This window comes from Phyllobates terribilis, unplaced genomic scaffold (assembly GCF_046119375.1).
Source record: "Phyllobates terribilis strain yellow unplaced genomic scaffold, ASM4611937v1 Scaffold_2__4_contigs__length_985480577, whole genome shotgun sequence".
In the NCBI taxonomy this organism is placed as follows: Eukaryota; Metazoa; Chordata; class Amphibia; order Anura; family Dendrobatidae; genus Phyllobates; species Phyllobates terribilis.
In genome coordinates, this window is record NW_027362762.1 from 827,380,176 (window position 1) to 827,406,419 (window position 26,244).

The window sequence follows — 26,244 nt, forward strand, 5'->3', positions numbered from 1 at the left end:
AAGTCGTCACATTTGGCAGTTATAAAAGGTGTGAACATATTTATTTTTGGAGGTCCCCAAACACATTAGGTTAACCCACAGATATCGGCAGGCTCAGCAGACAATCTAAGGCCCCCTTCACAAGTCCTGATGATACCGGTACTGAAAAAAAAACAGTACTGGTGTCATCAGTGTTGCACATCCGTGTGACATATTGCATACGTCACCAGTATGCACCATCCATGTGACACGTACATTAATAAAAAGCCTATTTAAAAAAAAAAATGGCACCTTCTATGTTGACCTAAAGGTACAGCTATTAACCTAATAAAAAAAAAATATATATGACGAGGGGTCTACATACATACTAATATATATATACACACATACATACACACACACACACATACATATACAGTACAGACCAAAAGTTTGGACACCTTCTCATTTAAAGATTTTTCTGTATTTTCATGACTATGAAAATTGTACATTCACACTGAAGGCATCAAAACTATGAATTAACACATGTGGAATTACATACTTAACAAAAAAGTGTGAAACAACTGAAAATAGGTCTTATATTCTAGGTTCTTCAAAGTAGCCACCTTTTGCTTTGATGACTGCTTTACACACTCTTGGCATTCTCTTGATGAGCTTCTAGAGGTAGTCACAGGAAATGGTCTTCCAACAATCTTGAAGGAGTTCCCAGAGATGCTTAGCACTTGTTGGCCCATTTGCCTTCACTCTGCGGTCCAGCTCACCCCAAACCATCTCGATTGGGTTCAGGTCTGGTGACTGTGGAGGTCAGGTCATCTGGCGTAGCACCCCATCACTCTCATTCTTGGTCAAATAGCCCTTACACAGCCTGGAGGTGTGTTTGGGGTCATTGTCCTGTTGAAAAATAAATGATGGTCCAACTAAACGCAAACCGGATGGAATAGCATGCGGCTGCAAGTTGCTGTGGTAGCCATGCTGGTTCAGTATGCCTTCAGTTTTGAATAAATCCCCAACAGTGTCACCAGCAAAGCACCCCCACACCTCTTCCTCCATGCTTCACGGTGGGAACCAGGCATGTAGAGTCCATCCGTTCACCTTTTCTGCGTCGCACAAAGACACAGTGGTTGGAACCAAAGATCTCAAATTTGGACTCATCAGACCAAAGCACAGATTTCCACTGGTTTAATGTCCATTCCTTGTGTTCTTTACCCCAAACAAGTCTCTTCTGCTTGTTGCCTGTCATTAGCAGTAGTTTCCTAGCAGCTATTTTACCATGAAGGCCTGCTGCACAAAGTCTCCTCTTAACAGTTGTTGTAGAGATGTGTCTGCTGCTAGAACTCTGTGTGGCATTGACCTGGTCTCTAATCTGAGCTGCGGTTAACCTGCGATTTCTGAGGCTGGTGACTCGGATAAACTTATCCTCAGAAGCAGAGGTGACTCTTGGTCTTCCTTTCCTGGGGCGGTCCTCATGTGAGCCAGTTTCTCTGATGGTTTTTGCAACTGCACTTGGAGACACATTTAAAGTTTGCCCAATTTTTCACACTGACTGACCTTCATTTCTTAAAGTAATGATGGCCACTCATTTTTCTTTACTTAGAATTTGTATTATGGCAAGAAAAATGCAGCTAACAGTCTATTCAGTAGGACTATCAGCTGTGTATCCACCAGACTTCTGCACAACACAACTGATGGTCCCAACCCCATTTAGAAGGCAAGAAATCCCACTTATTAAACCTGAGAGGGCACACCTGTGAAGTGAAAACCATTTCCGGTGACTACCTCTTGAAGCTCATCAAGAGAATGCCAAGAGTGTGCAAAGCAGTCATCAAAGCAAAAGGTGACTACTTTGAAGAACCTAGAATATAAGACATATTTTCAGTTGTTCCACACTTTTTTGTTACGTATATAATTCCACATGTGTTAATTCATAGTTTTGATGCCTTCAGTGTGAGAATGTACAATTTTCAAAGTCATGAAAATACAGAAAAATCTTTAAATGATATGGGGGTGGGGCGGGGATGATGTCAGCTGTGACCTGTCCAAAAACACAGTTAACGTCAAGTACTAGTGTTAGTAGTGTAGAGGTGTCTATCAGACACCCTCATTACCAACAAGAAAAAAGCAACACACATACAAAAATACTTTATTTCACGCTGTGCTCCGCAAGACCCGGCGACTGAAGAGTGGTGATCTCAGTAACATTACTGCTCTTCACAGTCGCCAGGTCTCGCAGAGCGCAGCATTACATGGGAGTGGCTGCTGTTAAAGCTTATGGAGCCTTTAGACGACAGATTCGGGGAACGTCGTGGGAAGCGCTGGACTACGTTGGACCTGCGTAGGAACTTTTTTTATAATAAATTGGTGAACGAGGGACAGTGTGTGGTTTTCATTTCACAGGATCCCATTTGTGAACTACGTCGGATTCCCTGGACTACGTTAGACCTGTGTGTGTGTTTTAACTAAATTGGTGAATCAGGAAAATAGTAGGGGAGTGTTTTTTTTTCTTAAAGAAAACATTTTTGTGTGTGTTTTTTTCTTTTTAGTACTGGGTTAGGTTAATACAAGGCTCAGTGGTTAGCACTGCAGCCTTGCAGCGCTGGGGTCCTGGGTTCAAATCCCACCAAGGACAACATCTGCAAGGAGTTTGTATGTTCTCCCCGTGTTTGGTGGGTTTCCTCCGGGTTCTCCAGTTTCCTCCCACACTCCAAAGACATACTGAATGGGGCTTACAATCTACATTCCCTATGGGGAGAGCGATGATAATGTAAGTAAAGCGCTGCGGAATATGTTGGTGCTATATAAATAAAGATTATTGTTATACATGTACAGTAAGCTATATACACAAGGCACCATTTATATATCTCACAGACATTTATCATCTATTTACCCTTTATGTATCTATCCATCTCTGCAATAAAAATCTGTCATTTCTATTCCGGTACGTGTCACATGGACGGCACACGCATGTCATCCGTGTGTGCGGTGCTTATTGTCACCCGTGTTGCCGGAAAAAAAAACTGACATTTCTATGTGTGGGTCACACATTCTGTGTGAAAATGCGGACATGTGTGCAGCCCCATAGATTATAATGGGTGTTTGTGTGAAAACGGACACCCCACGTCCTGGAAACACGGATGTGTGAAGGGGGCCTAATACATAGCGTGCGCTCCTGTGTGTCAGGGGAGCTATCTATTGTGTATGTGGCCCCTCAGTGTTTATCAACCCTGTAATCTCGATGTATTACCCCTTTACTGTTACATAATATCACAATGGTGGAATAGTTATCTACTTACTTGGACATCACATTGCGCTTCTAACTATTCTGTGATATCACTGTGTGCATTATCGATGTACTGTGATATTACAATGTGCATTAAGCAGATTTAAGTAATCATTCAATTTTCATGTGCTAACGTTGCTGCTGAAAGTGGTCATGTTGGAAAGGGGCTCAAGTACAAGTTTAATATGGAGCCCAATTGTTACTTATCTGTGATGGACACAGACCGAAGAGGGCCCCTGTGCAAAAGCAGTACAAGGGCCCCTGTGACAGAAGCTGCTTTGGAGGTGGAACGGAGCTCCTTTATGTCGTGGGCCCCTGTGCGGCCGAACAAGTTGCACCAATGGGGTGTCCGTCCCTACTTGTTAGAATATTGGTATAATTTTCTAATCAGCTACTTTAAGGGGTTGTACCAAATTTGGACGTTATCTCCTATCCACAGGATAGGGGATAACTTCCTAACCGCTGGGTATGTAACCTCTGGGACCTACACCAATCCTGAGAACAGGGGCCCGTATGAATGGAGTAGTAGTCAATAGTGCATTTCTGTCTATCCATTCTCTATAGAAACGCCAGATTCGTCTGGTCTTCAGAAGTCCCATTAAGAATTAATTGAGCAGAGGTTTTAATGATGGACCATGGCTACATTTATATGGGGCTCTCAGCCTCAGACATACAGCGATTGGGAAGTTATCCTCTATTATTTGGATAGGGAAGAGCTTCCAAACTTGGTACAACCCCTTTAAATATAGAATAGGATACAGCACATTATTATACATTTGTTATATACAACACAATGTTAGCAAACCCATAACAGGTCTAGAATAATGTTTTCAGGAAGGGGAAAACCCTACAGTCATCAGTTACACAATGATAACAATGATGAGGAGCAGAGGAGTCATGTCCTTTCCCCTGAATTGAGTGTTAGCATACAAGAAAAATAGAAGGACAAAAGATATTTGGGATCAGCATTTTGTTCTGCAATGAAAATTTTCTTTTTTTTTTTTTCAGTTCTGAATGGGCAAAACGTGTTAATTTTCCGTTATTCTTCATTTCAAGTTTACACGCAATGTGACAAAATCTAATAAATTACCTTCTTCACAGCTCAGTCCTGTAAATCCTGCTGGGCAATCACAGGTCCCATTAACATGGTCACATGTGCCATTGCTCTGGCAATGACACACACTGGTACATCCATCTCCGTAGGATCCACTGCTACAGGCTGGAAAGGAAAATATATACACTCCTGTTGCATGACTTATTTTACAATGGCTTTTTAATTCTGACAAATGGAGTAAAGTTTACCACTGCTGCAGTTCTTGTCCATCCAGCCAGAGTCACAAACACATCCGCCTGTAGATGACAAGGAACAAACAGCCATTACAAAATCTTGTGCAGAGATGTGACTCTTACAATAAGTACACACATTTACATTGTACAGATGCACGTACTTGGGGTGCAGGTCCCATGAGAGCTGCAGTTGGACGCTCCACAGCTTAGGATTTCACAAGAACTCCCCATCCAATACCCTGCACAACGACACTCTCCTGCGACACAATGTCCGTGGCTTCGGCAGTCTGGGGGGTCGCAGAAGGGTTCATGGACACACAAAACTGTGGACACGCTCCGTGGGCAACGCCACATTGAATTATCCAAACTATGGACAAATCAAAACTATATTATTTGGCAAATGAAATATAAAAATATTCCAGGTTCAGAAAACTCGTAGTTGTAGTTAATTTAAAAAAGAAAAAAAAAAAAAAACCTATCTGTTGACATGGAGGATATGAAATGGAGAGTTTGTGACATGTCTTTCATTAAGACATAGCGTTCGATTACTTAAGAGGAGTTTTGATCAGCTAAACATTTCATTGGTGGTGGTTAAATTCCCTAATTATTTCACTTTGGCAGGGCCATAGATGTACAAGTGCAATGCAACTTCCCCAGTGAATGGAGGAAACGCGTCAGGTGGCACATAGGGCGGAAGTTCGGGAACAACCAGGACCTGGAGAGTCTAAACAAGGCTAGTACTGGCCTTCTGCTTACTGGGAACAGGAGCCATGGAGATATTTTTTGCAGAATATAATCTATCCTTCTATTTACCGTGAGTGTTTTGTTCTCTAGACAAACACAAACCGTGCTTTACTCATTGTCCTTGGGTCTAGTGTAGGTTCTCCGCCTCGGATCCTGACGCCTCCGCTATTGTCAGCAGTGCTGCCGCCTATAAGTGGGCCGAGTGACTCTGCCTGAGTTGATGGCGCAAACCAAACCGCCGAGGTCACTGTTTGCAGTGCAGATATCATGTTGGCAGCGCTGCAGCCAAACAGCAGCCGAAAATGGGAGCATCGGCAGAGACTCTGTGCTGAACACTGCGACAGTGAGAAAAAGCTCTCCTTTTTTTAATTGGGAGTGCTAACTGAAAAAAGGATTGTCTCGATTGCTAAAATGATTTGCAGAATCATAAATTACAAGTAGCTACTGGATAATAGGTGCAAGTGCAGACTGAATAACGCCAGCAGTGAGGATACAGACTACAGAGTGCAAATATGACAAAGTTCCCATCTCTTAATTCAATTACTCATACACACCAGTGATCGGATGGATAGCTGGCAAGTGATCCATTAGTGACCAGAGTAGCAGATCCTCCTCCATCCAGGTTTATAGCATTAATGACTCCTTGCTGCTTTAGAAAATCAGCCACCTCCCACAAGCTCATGCTACAGAATAAAAAAAGAAGAAGTTCATGTGACATTATAATATAATTATAGATATAACATATATATTATTATATACAAGTGCTAAACAAAGTGGCTTGGTCATAATCCTACACTTTTAGTTTCATTGGTCACATGCCGACCATGCAGTCATCACCGCTGAGGCCAGTGATTGGCTGCAGTGCTCACATAAATGAAGGAAATCATGTGAACGCTGCAGGAAGTCCTATGACAAGCAAAGACTGCTGGAGCTGCGGCGCTGAATTGAGGAGGAGAGTATAGCATCGTTGTGTTTTTTTTTTTTTTTATTTCCTGCTCTTGGCTAAAGCTTTACAAATCACGTAAACCCCTTTAACACAAAAAGCTTACCCTCTGTCTCTGGTCTGGCCATCTACATGGAACAGAATAAGGCGCCCATCTTTATCATGTCCAACAGCTGTCCGAGCGGAGATCACATTCACAAAGTATTCAAAAGTACCTTAGGAAAAATGAAAAAAAAACTAAAAATAATAATAAGCTTGGGCAATACACATTCTGAAAAATGTAGATTAGGATGTTAGATTTGTTTAAAAAAAATGCCAAAACCAATCATTTTACCCATGTAGGATGTGACATTTTCAGGTTGCTAGTTGTACTCTTAGAACCAGAGGGCAAAGTGTGAACAGAGGAGGTTCGTCACTCACGTCTCCACCTACCTGTGTTCTGGGTCTCGTCACATTCCACACTTTTGCTGTGTTCAATGTACACTTCTCCATTGCGCAGCAGCCACACAACTCCACTCACCAGCTGCACAAAGGGGTTCTCCGTACTCAGCACCTCCTCTTCTGATAGATACCTACAGGACACGCAGGTACAACATGAGCTCATAATATTCACTCTCATGGAGATACTTAAAATCGTGCAGAAGCAAACACATGTCTAACTGGTTATGTGAAACTACTGCAATGTTACTTTGCGCAGTTTATTCTAAATCTCCCCTGCATCTTAGATAAGGATTACATGGTCACACAAAATCCTGCACGTCATCTAAATTATTTCTTAATGGGGAAATAAATTGCATGCAACGTGGACACCTATATAAGGAATTCCATATATTGGATACTCCTGTATTTTTCATGAGGTTCTCGTATGCAACTCACATGACAGCAATATAGAAGAAGTGGCTGTACTGCAATAAGTGCTGCTGAGTGCATATTATGGGTTCAAAGTGTTCATAGCCAAATCATGGCCCTATAAACCTTCGGCATGAATAGCCAATACACAGAGGTCATACATTTCTGTTCAACAATTTCACATCTTTCTATTCTTTCAGAGCTGTATAAAATAAACAATGGGGTGGAGGACAAAAAAACAACAAAAAAAAAAACAACCCATACTGTTCCATCTGATGCACAAGCACTATCCATACCAAATACCCACGAGTACATAGCATGGAGACACAGGGACTATGCATAGCTCTAAAACAATGTTCTCCCAAGCACATGTATGTTCATGAATTTTGTGTAAAAATGAAGAACACTCTTTACCTTTTCTTAAACAAAAAAAGAGGAAAATCGCATGTACCGTTAAAATATTGTACGCACCCCTACCATTATTGTAAAAAATTTGATGCCAAAAAAATCTGGAGATGGAGGGAGTGTTTAAAAAGTCACAATTGATAAATCTGCTTCTAACATTTGGAAAAAAAAACAAACAAACCACATTGAGAAAAAAATTCCAAAAACACAGGGGGAATCACATGTAAACTAGACTTGGGAAAAAAAAAAAGGCAAATTAAAAGAAAAATTGGATCTTTTGTTTATTCGGTGCTGGCACAGGACTGCTAGCATGTAACCCAGATGGGTTGGAAAGGGAAAACTGGAGCCAACATCAATCTGAATGAACCCAATATAGACAAAATTACCCTTTAAAGGCATTCAAATCACTACTCACCCAAAAACCATGGTGCCATCCGCCCTGATGCCAAACTGTGCATTCTGAATCCCTCCAGAGCTCTGCACCAGTCTGCCATTACTTACAATATTCCCAAGACACGCTCTAGTGTCAGTATTGAAAAATCCTCCATTTTGGGCGACTATGCACTTGCCAAACTTCACAGTTTCCTCAACAGTTGCGGTAATGTTTTTATTGCAATTTCCAGACCCCGCAGGCTCCAGCACAGACAACGTCCTCAGTGGATCGTTAATAAAAGTGAAGTGGCCATAAACTGTCTTTTCCACGCCATCAGTAAGGATTGACACAAACGTCCTGGTTGTGGCCACTGGGCTTATGGTGTCATTATTACTGGGCCACATCTCATGTGTTGTATTCCCATGTACAAGAGGCAGACAGCTCCTGGTCTCACGATGACTTCGGCTAGGACCGTGCTTATTAGAGATGTCATAGGGCTGAAGCAAATCATCCACCATGGAGGTCCTGATGGGGGACAAACAATTTAAAGCATTCTTTTACTTTGCAAGGAGATGTACACGTTCATTAAAGCCTCAAAATTACAGAAAATGGCTTTCTAGAGGGGCACAGGCTTAAGAACAATGTACATAGGGTTGAAGGGAATTACAGATTCATCACTGAAAGATTTAGTCTAAATCAGGTCTTATCAAAGAGGGCTTCCAAGACTCATCACAATTGGGGAAAGCAGCAGGTTTTTCATAAATAATGGTTACCCAAGACATGAATCCCTCACTGCTTCAATTGTTTCATCCAGGAATGAAAACCATTCTGTGATCGCCGAGAAGTCCTCACTATTGGTGCCGTCGGCGGCCCCAGGAGGGTCAGATCTGATAGCCTGGGTGTTACGTACTATGTGCACACTCAGGTTTTGCAACGTTCAAAGAAACAAGTTTTTCAAACAGAAATCGCTTCAGGACAAGTTCCTCATTTTGGGGACTTTTTTTTCCGTCTGGAGAAAGAAAGGTTCAATCTCCAGAGGAGACAATCTTTCTTTACCATAAGAACTATTAAGTTTCATGCAGGAAATTAGGATTCGATTAAGGCTTGCGCTACGCCAGTCTAGACAAAGTACATGGCGCCATTAAGAAGCCCCATTTAAAGAATATAGCACCTCTAGTAAATGGCGTGCACCTCTGTGCGCTGCATCACAAATGCGACTGGAGTGCTACTTCTAGTGTAAAAAGAATGTCAGCAGATTTGATGAATTCGACAGTGGTGTAGCCGCGCCCCATCCCGGCTCCTCCCCAGCTCTGCTGTTCCAAAGTTTTGTGAAAACGCCAAGTCACAAAATTTCAAAGCTTTTATGACACTTTTCTGGTATATGATGACTTGACCCCTTAGGGTATGTGCCCACGTAGCGTTTTACAAGCGTATTTGATGCGGAATTTCCGCAGCGGAAACGCTTGTAAAACGCTTGTTAATCCGCACCCCATGGTCCCCAATGAGAATCCGCAAGTTCTATGCCCATGCTGCGGATTTTTCCGCAGCGTTTTTGATGCGCACAAAAATCCGCAGCATGTCAATTAATTTTGCATTTCCGCTTGCGGAATTGCCTTTTCAATACAATAAAAAACACAAGGCAATTCCGCATGTCGAAAACGCGTGATAAACGCTTGCGAAATTCCACATGCGTTTTTCCGAGAAAGGACATGCGAAAATGAAGCGCAAATTTTCCACTTCATTTCCGCAACGTGGGCACATAGCCTTAGACTTTTTTTGAAGAAGAAAATACTTATGTAAATGTGTAAAATTCTTGCTTTGAATGTTGATCCAGTCGATAGATACTTGAGATTAGGAGGAAAAAGCTGCTCTGTAGGGCAGACGATCATGCGTTATATCTTTATTATTTCCCATCTCTCATGTACATGTTTCAACTGTTCTATGTAACTATATTTAAAAATTAAAAAAAAAACAAAAAAAAACAACAACTCCTGATATGAACAGAAAAGTTTAAAAAGAGAAAACAGGAAGAATTCCCCAGGACTTTTTAGATCTGTTCAGTAAATAAAATAACCCCCTGTGTGAACACGCCTCAGGGCAGGTTGATAATTCCCTTTGTCACTTTTTTGTAATCAAAAGTTTTATTTGCACAAGTTGGAACCTTTTGCGCCACTTTTCCGGCCAGTGATTGGTGCTGAGCAGCTGGGAGCGCGGTGAACCCCGTGCAGCTAATGCACCCCAACATACGGCAGAAGGGGCACACTGTGGTGGTCTCCCGCCATCCCACAGCTGGGGCGGATTTCATTTTTTGCCACATAAACAACCTCTATAATAAAGACTTGGTGCCACTTTCTCCACCAGTTGTGGGGTCCTGATAAATCCCCCCTTATTCTTTTGCAATCACTTGACTCTTATTTTGAGGGGTTCTGGAAGCCCCCTTTAAGGTCAGGTGTATGGTGGGCTGCGTGTCCCCCCTGTGTAGTGGCTGGAGAAGCCGCCAGGACCTGAGCCATAGAGGCAGAGTTAATGCAGCAGCACACAGGGCAGGAAGCAGCGCTGCGATACTCCGCTCATTCAGCACCGTCTGCTCCTCACTCACCGGGCGCTGACATGAAGCCAGCAGTGCAGAAACAGCGCGACCTGCAGCGTCCGCCGACACCGTGCCCGGTACCGGGACATGCACGTGTGCAACGCCGAGAACCACAGCGGACATGACCGAGCACCGAGAAACACCTCTCCTCTCCTCCCGGGCGCCGACATGTTACTCTCACAGCGGTCACATGACTGCTTCCTGGATGACGTCATCAGCCTGGGAAGTCAGCTGCCCCGCCATCAGGAGCGTGGCTAAGAGCAAAATTGTTTTTGTTGCCCGTCGCAACCAATCAGCGCTCAGCTTTTATTCGAACACTGCCCTTTAAATACACGTAACCCGAGTTGTGATTGGTTGCTATGGGCAACTAGGACAGAATTATTTGAGACACTTTGAATAGGTAAGGCTCACGTCATAGTAATATTAGAGACTTCACTATAATTATCCCCTGTAATGGTGGCTCACATGGCAGAACAGCAGCTGGGTTTTCTCAGCCATAAGTATCCGCCGGACCAGAAGGCTCCTGACTCAAACTAACAGCCCATGTGAACTAGCCCCAAGAGCAAAACACACGCACATGTCATGTCACCGCCACACAGTCAGCACTGTCCTGTACAGGTGGCCTATAACACAACACATATGTCCTACTAGCATTGTGGTGTAATACCGCACGGCCCCCGCCCATCGTTGTGTTTTGCAGGGTTACCCCTTAAACTGGTTTTAAAAAGAGAAGTTTAGAGAAAACTGGTCTGCTTGCATGAGAGAAGCCGAGAGCGGGGTGCTGCGGAGAGCGGGGTGCTGCGGATATATAGACGTCAGCGCTTGTCATTGTGTGTAGTTCGGATCTACGAGGGATCACACAGACACAATATTTACTGGGGGAGTTCACTATTTTTTTGCAAGCAGGTCCTCATAGTGAAAACAGACGTCCTACATCGACCCATTTTGCTGAGAGAATTGACCCATTAAAGTAAATGTTTATTGTGAAAGAGGGACAGTAAACATTGGACATCCACATGCTGCCATTCTTATGGGTCGGTTGCTGGGAAATCTCTATTATACACAAAAAAAAAAAAAGTAAGAAAAACAGATGGAAAAAAAAAAGAAAGACAAGGAACAGATGATAAATGGACGACTGCACGGGTGCAGATGGGACACGCACTTTTGCCTAAGGCCTGTGTGTGGTGAAGTGTACAGAGTAATTAATGCAGAGAAGGAATGAGCACAAGCGCTTGTTACTGGAGTTTGCCTAGGCTGCTCAGGTATGCACAGAGTATCTCGAGTGACATGTTCAAGTCCCCACGGCCGCATGTTTCACGTCTGTTAGACAGCCACAAAACATACAAGGATTGCTCGTGTATGTCAGGCAATCCCCGCATGTTTCGTGGCTGTCTAACAGAAACATGCGGGACAGGGACTCGAACATGTCCATCGAGCACGTGCGATACTCGGTGCATACCCGAGCACCCTAGGCAAACTTGAGCACTTGCGCTCATCACAAGTCAGATCACGTCTTTTCACCATTTGGCTTCATTAGAAATCTAAAGTGGTTAAAAGACGCTCAAAAGATTGAACATATGAACAGAAAGTAATTTTTACATAGACATGAGTATGTTCAGTCTTTTGAGTGTTTAGTCAGCACAATTTCAGGTGCTTTTCAGAGTGGAAAACACCTGAAATCTTTTGACCAAATTTTTTTGCATTGGTCACTTATGTACAGTGGTGTGAAAAAGTGTTTGCCCCTTCCTGATTTCCTCTTTTGCATGTTTATCACACTTAAATGTTTCAGGTCACAAAACAAATTTAAATATTTGATAAAGATAACACAAGTAAACATAAAATGTAGTTTTTAAATGAAGGTCTTTATTATTGAGGGAAAAAGAAATCCAAACCTACAGGGCCCTGAAAAAGCAATTGTCCCCCAACCTTAAAATAAATTAACTGTGGTTTATTACATCTTTGGGAAGCGGAGTTCAATTTCCCTAGCCACACACAAGCCTAATTACTGCCACACCTGTTCTCAGTTAAGAAATCACTTAAATAGGACCTGCCTGACAAAGTGAAGTAGACCAAAAGATCCTCAAAAGCTAGACATCATGCAGCAATCCAAAGAAATTCAGGAACAAATGAGAAAAAGTAATTGAGACCCATCAATCTGGAAAAGGTTATAAAGGTATTTCTAAAGCTTTGGGACTCCAGCGAGCCACAGCGAGAGCAATTATCCACAAATGGCGAAACCATGGAACAGTGGTGAACCTTCCCAGGAGTGGCCAGCCGACCAAAATTACCCCAAAAGCACAGCGACGACTCATTGAAGAGGTCACAAAAGACCCCACAACAACATCCAAAGAACTGCAGGCCTCAGTTACGGTCAGTGTTCATGACTCCACCAAAAATAAAGACTGGGCAAAAATGGCATGCATGCCAGAGTTCCAAGACTAAAACCGCTGCTGAGCAAAAACAAAGGCTCGTCTCAGTTTTGCCAGAAAACATCTTGATGATCGCCAAGGCTTTTGGGAGAATACTCTGTGGACTGACGAGACAAAAGTTGAACATTCTAGAAGGTGTATGTCCCATTACATCTGAAGTAGAAGTAACACAGCATTTCAGAAAAGGAACATCATACAACAGTAAAATATGGTGGTGGTAGTGTGATGTTCTGGGGCTGTTTTGCTGCTTCAGGATCTGGAAGACTTTGTGGTAAATGGAACCATGAATTCTGCTGTCTACCAAAAAATCCTGAAGGAGAATGTCTGGCCATCTGTTCTTGACCTCAAGGTGAAGTGCACTAGGGTTATGCAGCAGGACAATGATCCAAAACACCCCAGCAAGTCCACTTTTTTTTCTTAAGAATGACTTTGGAGTGGCCTAGTCAAAGTCCTGACCTTAATGTGATTGAGATGCTGTGGCATGACCTTAAAAAGGCGGTTCATGCGTGGAAACCCTCTAATGTGGCAGAATTACAACAATTTTGCAAAGATAAGTGGGACAAAATTCCTCCAGAGCGTTGTAAAAGACTCATTGCCAGTTATTGCAAACGCTTGATTGCAGTTGTTGCTGCTAAGGGTGGCCCAACCAGTTATTAGGTTTAGGGGGCAATCACTTTTTCACACAGGCCCCTGTAGATTTGGATTTCTTTTTCCCTTAATAAAGACCTTAATTTAAAAACTGCATTTTGTGTTTACTTGTGTTCTTTGTCAAATATTTAAATTTGTTTTGTGATCTGAAACATTTAAGTCTGACAAACATGTAAAAGAATAAGAAATCAGGAAGGGGGCAAATATTTTCACACCGCTGTACTTGTACAAGTCAATCAAGTTCCCTCTTCAAAAGAATATGTAAAAGAATACATGTAATTATTTTAATCTTCCCTCATAATCAAGATCCTCAATGACCCCTTATCACTTTTATTTCCCTTAGTACCTTTTCCAACTCCAGGGCATCCTTTCTATTAACTAGTGCCAAGAATGGACCTGCATATTCCAGATGAGGCTGCACTAAATGCTTTAAGTGGCAGTATTATGTCCCGCGAGTCCATGAATCTTTTTAATTACAGGACAAGAAACCTTTGAAGCTGCTGTTTGGCATTGTATACTGCTATTTAGTCTGAGCTAAACAGACCTCAGACTTTTGAATCCTTACAGCAAGCACACCGCACACTGTCAGGATTCTCCAGTTTTGCTACCGAGAGAGAGTGTTAAAGAAGTTGTCCACTATTTGGACAACTCCTTCTCATACCCCATGCTTGGCCCAGATAAGCTTTTTATTTCCTCACCTCCCATGCCGGCGCTGTTCCAGCAGTGTTGGCACTCGAGGTCCCAGAGCTCCCGTGGGGTTGTTGTGACACGTGAGCCCGGCGCCCAATCAGCGCTGCCGTCAATATCGGCGCCTTCGGGCAAACTGAACATGAAGAGGAAGTCAGATCAACTGCAGCCCGGACTTCCTCTTCATGTTCAAATTTGACAGAAGGTGGAGGCTGATTGGGCGCCAGGGTCACGTGTCACAACAACCGCACAGGGGCCTCAGGACCGCGAGTGCCAACATAGCTGGAAAGGCGCCCACATGTGAGGTGAGCGAGTATAAGCTTTTTTTATTTTATTGGGGCCAAAACATTTAGATCAAGTAGGGGTTGGCCTAGTAGTAGACAACCCCTTTAATGTGACCTCAAGTATGCGATTTACATCCAGCAACATTCCGACTAGACGTTCTCAGCCTTGCTCAGTACACGTGAATTGAGCGAGGATCTCCCCATATACTCCCATCTACTACTAAGCCTCCCTCCACAATCCATTTTCCCAGTGCTCTACAAACCCAAATCCTTCTGCCGTGCACTTACCTGCCAAAGTTCAAGCTGACTCTCCTGTGACGCGCATCACACCGGTTTGTCTCTTCAGCTTGCAACCTAATACCCTAAAAATAATTTACATACTGATTCCTCCACCTATTCTGTCAATGGTTCCAACATGGACCACGACAGCTGGGTCACCACCAGCCCCACGCAGTAATTTATCAATCTTTACCATCACATGCCGAACCCTGGCATAAGGAAAACTGCAAACCATTCGGTTTAGGTGGCTTTGTCAAATATTTATTGTTTTTCTGACTATAGAATCCACTAAAATTACAAACTCTCTTGCCCTAGCTACATTACGGCTACTCATTGGGCTATTCTCTCAGCTGTTAGAGAAAGCAAGTAAAAAGGATAATACTGGCTTTTTTCCTTTTAATTCAAAGATATTCGTCACATCTAAATGTGGCTGACACGCTAGAAAAGCTCAATGTCTTTCATTCTAGCAGATGCAGATTTTCTCTGTGACTTATGCCAAGTTCCCACAGAGTATTTGTTTTGTTTTTTTATGCTGTGTATTTTCCCAGCAAAGTAAGTGGGATTCAGATGTCATTTTTTTTGTAGTAAATATGTGTTTCATAAACTTGAATGTGATGAGGACAATCAGCAGGTAAAAAAAAAATAAATGAATAAGGAATAACACCTATGCAATTTTACTGCGTTTCCAGAGTGGAAATTAATTAAAAACACATGCAATCTGCCCATGTTTTATCAATAAAGTTTTCACACAGCTAAGTAATGGGAAGTTTCCAAAACAACGCGGCTTTAGAAGCAGCTTTCAGTAAAAAAAAAAAAAAAAATGCGATAAAAACAAATGTAAAGAAAAAAAAAACACTCAAAATCGCAATGAAAAAATGCAGGTAACTCAATTGGTGCAGAAAATCTGCAATATCAATAGAACGCACAAAATACTCTTCCTGGGAACTTAGTCTTGATGAACAAACCCATAACATATCACATCATAGATGAACACATACACACTCTTGATTGCAACCAATGAAAGAAAGAACTTCATTACGAGTATGAATGGTAAATGTGAACCTTTAATGTTTCCGGTGGTGGCTTTTAATACAACACATTGATCTGTGTAAACGTTCCACAGAAGTAATCACATTTAGACTCTTCTTTCTGGTTTAGCATGCAGTGAACAAAATGAAAACAAGATTACCAGAATAATAATCCTCAAATTTTCTGCAAGAGTTTAAACTGAGAAAAAAAAATTAGACTGAGATTTTTAAAAATGTTCTTAAAAAGTTATCACACATATACAAACATCTAACATGTACAAGTCATTTCTGGTGTGAGAATTGTAAACTGTACTATATAATATAAAAAATATATATATGTAAAAAATCATTTAAAAATAAAAATCAGTAAAACTAAGTCTTTTCCACTGGGAAATTCATTGTACAATTAAAATATATATATTTTTAAATCACAGTATTTTCCATATAGCAATAATATTTTTGTCAGTTAAAGCCACTAAGTATTCCATCCCGGGGTCCACAAGCACGGTGTTAATCACAGATTCTCCCACCTTCTCTTTTCTTGTAACAGGGTATGGCCAGTCTATAATCTGTCAGAATAGAAAGAAAATGTTGTATAATGGTAAGATACATTTGAACAATCGCTAATGCATTCTACAGATGTATCTAATACAAGAGCTATGATACAGTACTGCATTCTTATATTACTGTGATCGTGTGCACAGTGGCATAACTGGAGTCCAATGGGCCCTGATGCAAAATTTGGACCTGTGCACCCACCTACATATGTTGAACAGATGTATGAGCCCTTTCAGCATTCTTGATCCTATAAAGATATATACAGGTGCTTCTCACTAAATTAGAATATCATCAAAAAGTTAATTTATTTCAGTTCTTCAATACAAAAAGTGAAACTCGTTATATAGAGTCATTACAAACAGAGTGATCAATTTCAAGTGTTTATTTCTGTTAATGTTGATGATTATGGCTTACAGACAATGAAAACACAAAAGTCATTATCTCAGTAAATTGAAATAACAAAAAACACCTGCAATGGCTTCCTATGCATTTAAAAAGGTCCCTTAGTCTGTTTCAGTAGGCTCCACAATCATGGGGAAGACTGCTGACTTCACAGATGTCCAGAAGGCAGTCATTGACACACTCCACAAGGAGGGTAAGCCACAAAAGGTCATTGCTAAAGAAGCTGGCTGTTCACAGAGTGCTGTATCCAAGCATATTAATGGAACGTTGAGTGACGAAGCTGCGCGGAGACATGCGTGTGCATGGGGCTCTGGTCCTTCATCCTTTCCACATGACTGGTATACTTTAGCACTAGCCACACTGACGGGGTACACCCGTCTACATCTCTTTCCGCTGGGCATTACATCCTGTATATGCGGATGTGTTATATCTAGATATATGCAGATGGGTCAGATCAAGTGATATACCTACCTTACGCTGAATATAGGCTATAGATAGTATTTATTTCGGATATTTTTCCCTGTATATTGATAATAAGAGACCTTTTGCATTATTGGGATTTTATATAAGAATACCTTTTAAGACTATTGTGCTATTTTGCAGGAGCATTAAGGATTTGATATTACCCATTTATATTATACATTGGGCTCTTATATTGCACAAACCTTGATGATTAGGTGGCAAAAAAAAAAAAAATCAAGTTGTGGCTATTGTTTTTTCTGGTTTATCCTTTACAGTGTTCATGGACTCCCTTCTGTAAATTCTATCTGTGTATTTTGATATGCTATATACGCATGTATTTATTGCATGATATACAGAGCATTGTCTATTTATTGCACTATCTGTATTGGTGATCATCTATTAACTTAAGCAGTCATGAGGGCCAGACCCCTTTGTGTCTATATACTTTTTAAATGTTTTTCAATGTTTTGTCCACGAAGTTTCTGGAATAAAATTATACCTTTTATATATAGAAGTGTGCTGCTCCGTGCATGTGGTTCTTTTCTCTTTTACTTACACAAGGCAGTCATACACACACTGCACAAGAAGGGTAAGCCACAGAAGGTCATTGCTAAAGAAGCTGGCTCTTCACAGAGTGCTGTATCCAAGCATATTAATGGAAAGTTGAGTGGAAGGAAAAAGTATGGTAGAAAAAGGTGCACAAGCAGCCGGGATAACCACAGCCTTGAAAGGGTTGTTAAGAAAAGGCCATTCAAACATTTGGGGGAGATTCACAAGGAGTGGACTGCTGCTGGAGTCATTGCTTCAAGAGCCACCACACACAGACGTATCCAGGACATGGGCTACAAGTGTCACATTCCTTGTGTCAAGCCACTCGTGACCAATAGACAACGCCAGAAGCTCCTTACCTGGGGCAAGGAAAAAAAGACCTGGACTGTTGCTCAGTAGTCCAAGGTGTTGTTTTCAGATGAAAGTAAATTTTGCATTTCATTTGGAAATCAAGGTCCCAGAGTCTGGAGGAAGAGTGGAGAGGCCACAATCCAATCTGCTGGAGGTCTAGTGTGAAGTTTCCACAATCAGTGATGGTTTGGGGAGCCATGTCATCTGCTGGTGTAGGTCCACTGTGTTTTATCAAGACCAAAGTCAGCGCAGCCGCCTACCAGGAAATTTTAGAGCCCTTCATGCTTCCCTCTGCCGACAAGCTTTTTGGAGATGGAAATGTCATTCTCCAGCAGGACTTGGCACCTGTCCACACTGCCAAAAGTACCAATACCTGGTTTAAAAACAACAGTATCACTGTCCTTGATTGGCAGGAAACTCGCCTGACTATGAGAATCTATGGGGTATTGTCAAGAGAAAGATGACCCAACAATGCAGACGAGCTGAAGGCTGCTATCAAAGCAACCTGGGCTTCCATAACACCTCAGCAGTGCCACAGGCTGATCGCCTCCATGCCACGCCGCATTGATGCAGTAATTGATGCAAAAGGAGCCCCGACCAAGTATTGAGTGCATTTACTGAACATACAAGTCAGTAGGATTTTAAAAACATTTTTCAAGCGGTTGTTATAAAGTATTCTAATTTACTGAGATAATGACTTTTGTGTTTTCATTGGCTGTAAGCCATAATTATGAACATTAACAGAAATAAACACTTGAAATAGATCACTCTGTAATGACTATATATAATATATGAGTTTCACTTTTTGTATTGAAGAACTGAAATAAATTAACTTTTTGATGATTTTCTAATTTTGTGAGAAGCACCTTTATGTATTCGCCCCCATGTAATAATGTCCTCTGCCCTTGCCCCATCCTGTAAGAAATGTTGCCCATCCTGAGCCTCTTCCTATTATAATGTACTCCATTGCACTGCTCTTTTGCAGCACATAAAAAACAAAAAAAAAAAGGATTGTTCTCACCTTCCTCCGCTCCCACGATGTGGGGCACCCTCCATAACGACGGAGAGTCCGGCAGCTGACTTCAGCGTCCCAGCCACTGGCAGCGTATGAAGTCACTGCCATGTGCAGCAGGTGGCGGGCATGCCAACGTCAGCTGCAGTACTCCGATTGGCCAGCGGCATGTACTGCGGTGCAGGGACCCGGTGGGTGTCTGCACCACAATACACTTCAGCTGAATGTGTGTCAGATGACGCTCAGACAGCTGAAATGGGCGCCATTGTCGGCGGGCCACCTTTCTGCATGGGCCCGGTCATGTTCACACAGTGTTACGCCCCTGAGTATATCATGTCTTAAGGGTAGAAGTGCTTATCGTAAAAGTGACCGAATCTGTTCATACGGTCACTATGGCTTCCATTACATTAACACCTATAGCAGACTGCTACCAATTCATGCCATTCAGGGATTTTACGCCACAAACACTGTGAAACACAGCATATTACATGTAAAGCGTCATGGAATAAATGGGGCTAATAATAATAAATATTAAAAGGTTTCTTCAGTCACCAAAAAGGGCAGGTCTCATGGTACTACACCCACCATGTCATATATTCAATGTGCACTGATGTAACAAGAAGGAATAGGCACCAGTCCAAGAGAATATATTGGCAGGCATTCAACAACTTTACTTCATTGCGAAGTGTAAACCGAATACATGAAAGAACCAAATTCTTTCACATGCTTCAAAAACATATAATGGGAAGGATAATGTTATTTACTTAGATTTGCAGCTCGTTTGCTTTATGACAGGTGACTGCGCGGTTTAGACATCCTGCAGTAAAACCTTGTAGGAAAAAAATAGCATCAGCTGTAATGACCAGTTACATTTGTGTTCTATTTCCACAGTGGATTTAATGGCTATGAAAACATGACTTTTACATAATAGTGGCTACTTTTAGTTAAAGGTAATGTGTCACCCGGTTTTTGCTATGTTGTCTGAGTGCAGCATAAAGTAAGGGCAGAGACCATGAGTTCAGCAATAGATCACTTACTGGGCTGCTTAGTACAGTTTTAATCAAATCACAGTTTTATTTGCTGCAGATCTGCCAGCTCTCTGAATGCTGAACTCTGTATAACCCCACCCACACCACTGAATGCCACGGATGTTTTGTGTGGGATCCGTTGATTCTTCTTTGTTTTCTTAACACAGCCATAGACTTGAATGGGAGAGTCTCATCCGACATTCGCAAAAAAAGTAGTGCATGCTGCTATTTTTTTCTTACGAACAGTCAGAATGAAAGAAAAATAGCTTATGTGAACAGCTCTATTGAGTAACATGGGTCAGTGTGCCGTGCGTGTGCTATACGATCAAAAAAAAAAAAAAAAAATCGGACAGCACACGTCTGATTTATACACATCTGCATGAGCCCTAAGTCTGCAATCTTCATTCATTTTCAAATCCCTGATATGGAGCTTGCAGCCTGATCTAAGTTTCATCTCTTTCTTTTGTGGGAGCGTTTATCTCTGTAATATAGGCTGGATGTGTGTGTGCATCCAGAGTGCTGCCAGTCATCATTAGCTAACCAGAACAATGTATAGAGAAACTAATTGTATTCCTCATATATACACAGTATAAATGTCAACATGAGCCAAACATGGCAGAAGAATGCGCTCCAAGCTTACACACCTTTGTCGGCTCCTTTAAAGCCTTGCACGGTACACCTTTTTCTAATTCAGCCTTGCAAGACTCAAGATCATATATCCATATCTTTCCAGCTTCATCACCACACATGACACAGTGTCCATCTGTAAAAGAAGTAAAATTATTTTTAATCACGCATTCATCAACACAATTAATTTGCTATAATGGATGAATGTTTCTCTTTTACTAAATATTTTGATTCATGACTGAATTTAATGGCTAAAAAGATTAACAGTACTGTGGAAAAACTAGCAGGTAAAAAGGGTCTGCCATTTTAAAAGTGATGGTATATCCTAGAGAAGTGCCATTTTAAAATGGGAAAAGACAAGGATAACCCTACCCTCTGGAACTCCCAACAATCCTGAGAATAAAGGGATTACAGTGCTGATGTAACACTTTATCCGGTTCTAAGTTTTCCCTGCTCAGCGACTCTCCGGCCATCTCACTGTACAGATAACTGCAGCTAGCTGCCAATGGGCAGGTGAAGGGGCACAGTGCTAAACCACTTCTGCCCTTCTTTTTCTCAGATGGTCAGGATTCCTGAGGCTGGACCCCCACCAATCACAAAGTGATGATAAATCCAATTGATGTGATCATTTTTAGATATGGGAATTCCCCTATGAAGTGCTGAGGTCTTGTGAATTATTTTTTTGGTAGTTGTTTTAATTGTCACTGTATTAGTTGAATTATTTAATTTGACTCCTTTCACACATCCGATTTTCTCCTATGAGTTCTGTGTATTTTTATAGATAGAACACATACCCATTATGGTCTATGGGTTTATTCGTGTATCCTTTTATGTTTTTTCAGACCGATTCGCAGTCCTCCTCCCAAAAAAAAATAATTAACCATTTGCCTTCAAAAACAAAAAATAACCCGTACAGTACACAGATACAATCTGTGAGTCATCAGAATACTGTTCATAGATTTTTATTTTTTGCACACGAGAACAACAAATGCCAGTGTCAAATGAAAATCAATTAGGGTATGTGCTCACGATGCAGATTTGAAGCAGAAATTTCCTGAGCGTTTTTTCCTCTCCCTGGCAGAAAAAATGCATGCGGATTTAACATGCGTTTAAGCGTTTTTACATGCGTTTATGCTTGCGTTTTTTTAAATCGCATTTGTAAAAGGGCTTGACAAGTTGGTCACACAATATAAATCCATGCAACTGGCATGGATTTATATTGTGTGACCAACTTATGAGAAGAATTCTACTTTCAAATTGTGCATCTATACTAAAAAAAACAAGTAAAAAAAAAAACTAAAAAAAAAAAAAACCTTATGCTCAGCTCTTCGGCGGCCCGCGGTGTACTGGCAGGACCTGCGGTGACGTCATTTAATCAGCTGATGGTGACGCGACCATCACCTGACCGCTGACAGCGGTCAGGTGATGGTCGCGTCACCATCAGCTGATTAAATGACGTCACCGCAGGTCCTGCCAGTACACCGCGGGCCGCTGAGGAGAGAGGATCGCCGCTGGGAGGAGACTGGGGGCCGCCGGAGAGGTGAGTATGAATAATTTTTTTCATGTTTTACTTAATTCTTTTTAAAACTTGCGGGTACGATGGTATCTGGGTCGGATGACAGTCTCCTCTTCTACAGACCCGGGTACCATCCGCGCATTGAACCACATAAAATCCGCATGTATAGATTTATACATGCAGGTTTTATGCGGTTCAATGCAAGTCAATGGGCACGATTTTGCCGTGAAATCGCGCCCAAATTGGTTGTGCTGTGGATTTTTCCGGAATGATAATCCGCAGCAGAAATTTCCGCAGCATGTGCACAGCACATGCGGATTATCAGTGGGAAACATGGCAGACATCTTAACAAGCGATTTTAATGCACTTCCGCGGCGGAAATGCCGCTGTGGAAACGCATTAAATCCACATCGTGGGCACACAGTCTTAGTTTATCTTATATGCAATAAAAAAAATGGACACATGAAACGGTCCTGAGTCTGTGGTAAAGGTGCACCTTACCTATAGATGTTGTTGGGGCAAGGTAAGGCAGATCTGTCTCTGACCATTTCAGTTCTGCCAATATGTGGGCTTCTGCTTTTCTACTACTTTTAGACTTTGGTCTCTGAAAAGATTTCTTCCAGCTCCATATGTATATAGATCCTTGCATTGCACTTTTAGAAACTGGAAAAAAAAAAAAGTTATTACAGTACACTACCAGCCCATTCATTTATTTTTGTGTTGAATCTGTTAAAATTGACACATCTAAAATACATGCATGTATGACTTTAAGGGGTATTCATAGCTCAATCCGCTTTTGGCTCTTGTCAATTCTCCATTTAAAATAGCATTGGTTACTTTTTATCATTTTGCGCTTTAAAAAGGGAACCTGTCACCAGAAAAATTAACCTGCAGATATGGCATTATTAACCTGCTTGGTGCCTGAACTTAGCTGGTTTCAGTCACGGTGGCAGAGCAAGTGCTGGTCGTAACCACTCTGAGTATAGAGAGTGACGGCTGTAACCACGCCCCCGGCACTGACTGACACTCCCTCTGCATTAGGAGCTGCAGTCAGTCGGGGCGCGGTTACAGCCGCCGCTCTCTATACTCCGAGCAGCAACTGAACCAGCAGCGCCACTGCCCCAGTGAATGAAACCAGAACGCTGCCACAGAGAATACAGTTAGTCTTCTCCTGGCAGCATTAGGCTACGTGCAGGCGCAACAGCATTATAACACTACTAACCTGCAGATTAACAGCGTTTTTTCTGGGGACTGGTTCCCTTTAGAACAGAAGATAACCTTTGATAGGAAACCAAAAATCACTAGCACATAATAAAGTGATGGCTTCCACTCTGTAGCAGTATAACAGTCCTACATATGCCTGTATCACAATATTTTAGGTGCCAATGATGGCATCGGATCTAGCCCCAAGGAACTAAACTATCCCAAAAAGGATTGGGAAAACCTGTCTGGATCTCTCATCAAAAGGCACACCAAGTATACAGTCATGTACAAAAGGCTACTCTATATATATCACATCAAATATACAATGGTCACTGAATAGTGTAATGCATTTTTTCTGTAATAAGCCATTTCCATCTGATGAGAGGCTGACTAATGGTCTTTAGTGATCACTGGGGTAGACATTTTTTGAGTTTCCTGTTAATGCCATTTCTGAGCCATATTACTACACAAACAAGATGATATAAGCAGCTTGTCTGAAGCCGTAGATTGCATGTAGAGTGATTCATGCATTTATATTATATCCAAAGAAAGATGATTAATAGGCTTTTCAGTCTAGAGAGAAAGGTCTGCAGTCATTATGCAACTGCTGGATCATGAGCGCATGATGCTCGCAGTCATGATTCCGCTAAATCGCCTGTGCAATTTGCATACTCGCAGTCACATGCAGACTAGTCTCATCCGGATTCTCTCAACAAAAGAGAATTGCCGAATGAGACTAGAATGAGATTGCATACATGCCTATACACACAGGGAATTCAGGCTTAGGCTGGAGTCACACTAGCGAATCATTGAGAGCATCAGATGCGATATGCCAATGACCCCCGGCTCCTGCGAGCTCTGTGCTCCGATCCTCTTACATGAGAGAATCACAGCACAGCTGCGGAGGAGAGGGAGAAAGTAATTTATACATCTACTCTGTAGCTGGCATCGGCAGGAATTGCACTGCGATGTTTCACACGCACCCACAGGCTTATATGGGTGCGTGCGATCTGAATCCAGCATTTAATCGCAGCATACTGTGGTGTTTTGGTTTTTTTTTTCAATCCAATTGGAGCAGAAAAAAAACAAAACACCATTGAGAACACGAGCATAGGATTAAATTGGTACAAATGCAATCTGATTTTTAATTTGATTGCATTAGTCCGATTTAATTGCAAGTGGGAGTGAGCCCTAATCATGACAGTGTGAGCAATACACATTCACGAGTCAGAGATTGTAGGCTTTTTTTAGACCAGAAAACCCTTTTAACGAATTTAGATTTTAAACCCCATTAGAAAGCCAATTGATATTTTCTATTTAAAAAAATATTCCTAAAATCATAATGTGGTTTCCAATTTGTGTAGTTTTGCTCATGTGTACCAATACAACTTAATTTTTAAATCTGCACTGGATTTGCAGCTATTACTTGCCTAATAATGATCCTCCCCATCCCCCAAAGCTTTTGTTACACGCTCCTTGCAATGGATTAGTCTTTCTGTATTGTAATGCTGTCGTTTGAGGATGCTCAGATGCACCTAATGACCCTCATAAAACATTTCATATAAACTGTAAGCTTGCAAGCAGGGCCTCACACCTTTTGGTATCTGTTGAGTTGTGTTATTCTGTTCTGTCTTTAATGTCTATACAAGTCCCCTCTATAACGTAAAGTGCTGAGGAATATGTTGTCACTATCGCAATAAAAATTATAAGCATTTGACAGCCAGGTTGTAAGCACAGCTCAGCTACACTATGTGGAAGATCTCATTGATACCAGCTCCATTGCACTTAATGACCCTGTACAATTCATGAAAAACAGATGCGCCTACAATGGAGAAAATAAGTATTTGAGCCACTGCTGATTTTGCAAGTTTTCCCACCTACAAAGAATGGAGAGGTCTGTAATTTTTATCGTAGGTAGACTTCAACTGTGAGAGACAGAATCTTAAAAAAAAAAAACAGAAAATAATATTGTATGATTTTTAAATAATTAAAATTGTACTTGATCACCTACCAACCAGTGAGAATTCTGTCTCTCTGTTTGTTTTTTTTTAATGCCACGGCTCCACCATCATCAGTATTTGGTCAGTATTTTTTCTCAGGAGTGGGAGCCAAAACCAGGAGTGGGTGATAAAAACAAGTGCACCAATTCTGCATTTATCACCCACTCCTGAGAAAAAATACTGACCGAATACTGATAGTGGGGCCATGGCCCAAGAAGGCCTCCTGCTCTGCACTCGTTACCTGTATTAATTGCACCTGTTTGAACTCGTTACCTGTATAAAAGACATCTGTCCACACACACACACAATCACACTCCAACCTCTCCACCATGGCCAAGACCAAAGCGCTGTCTAAAGACACCAGGGACAAAAATGAAGACCTGCACAAGGCTGGGATGGGCTACAGGACAATAGGCAAGCAGACTTCTGAGTTGTATCTAATAAAACATCACTTAGACCCATCTCACAGCATCCTCATTACCCTGACAGCTGTGCCTGGACATAGTTCGGGTATGCTCAGCTATGCATGCATAATCATGCTCTGAAGATCTCCATGAACCAAAGAAATGAGGAGTTTGTAAAATGGTAATGAGTATGAGTCAAAAAAAACGGGTCAGAGTCATTACATTCAAACCCATCAATGGTCACCATATTCATAATAAAAAAAAAATGTGTCCACGTTGACATCTATCAGGAAGCACGCGAGAGCAGAGGAAAGGGCCTGCAGCACTGAA

At 41.7% G+C, this 26,244-nt stretch overlaps 2 protein-coding genes across 5 annotated transcripts in view; both read right to left on the reverse strand.

Annotated features, from left to right (window-relative positions):
* The window catches only part of NAGPA (N-acetylglucosamine-1-phosphodiester alpha-N-acetylglucosaminidase), a 41,445-nt gene extending 30,783 nt beyond the window's left edge, over window positions 1-10,662 (reverse strand). For 2 of the 3 annotated variants that reach the window (XR_012298129.1, XM_073667752.1), the window contains exons 1-8: window positions 10,457-10,662; window positions 7,900-8,382; window positions 6,663-6,802; window positions 6,337-6,445; window positions 5,842-5,970; window positions 4,705-4,910; window positions 4,559-4,606; window positions 4,347-4,475 (exon numbers count right to left, since the gene is read on the reverse strand). Coding sequence is in view for 2 of the 3 variants with exons in the window: in XM_073667752.1 (XP_073523853.1) it covers window positions 4,347-4,475; window positions 4,559-4,606; window positions 4,705-4,910; window positions 5,842-5,970; window positions 6,337-6,445; window positions 6,663-6,802; window positions 7,900-8,382; window positions 10,457-10,662 (1,450 nt within the window). In the remaining variant the exon portion in view is untranslated. The remainder of the gene's footprint in view (window positions 1-4,346; window positions 4,476-4,558; window positions 4,607-4,704; window positions 4,911-5,841; window positions 5,971-6,336; window positions 6,446-6,662; window positions 6,803-7,899; window positions 8,383-10,456) is intronic. The other variant, XM_073667753.1, reaches the window with a different exon arrangement.
* Window positions 10,663-15,846: 5,184 nt separating this feature from the next.
* LRWD1 (leucine rich repeats and WD repeat domain containing 1) overlaps window positions 15,847-26,244 on the reverse strand; it is a 53,746-nt gene continuing 43,348 nt past the window's right edge. For both annotated transcript variants that reach the window (XM_073667754.1, XM_073667755.1), the window contains 3 exons: window positions 22,809-22,970; window positions 20,809-20,927; window positions 15,847-16,371 (listed from right to left, as the gene is read on the reverse strand). In XM_073667754.1, coding sequence (XP_073523855.1) covers window positions 16,231-16,371; window positions 20,809-20,927; window positions 22,809-22,970 — 422 coding nt within the window. In that variant the 3' untranslated portion in view covers window positions 15,847-16,230. The remainder of the gene's footprint in view (window positions 16,372-20,808; window positions 20,928-22,808; window positions 22,971-26,244) is intronic.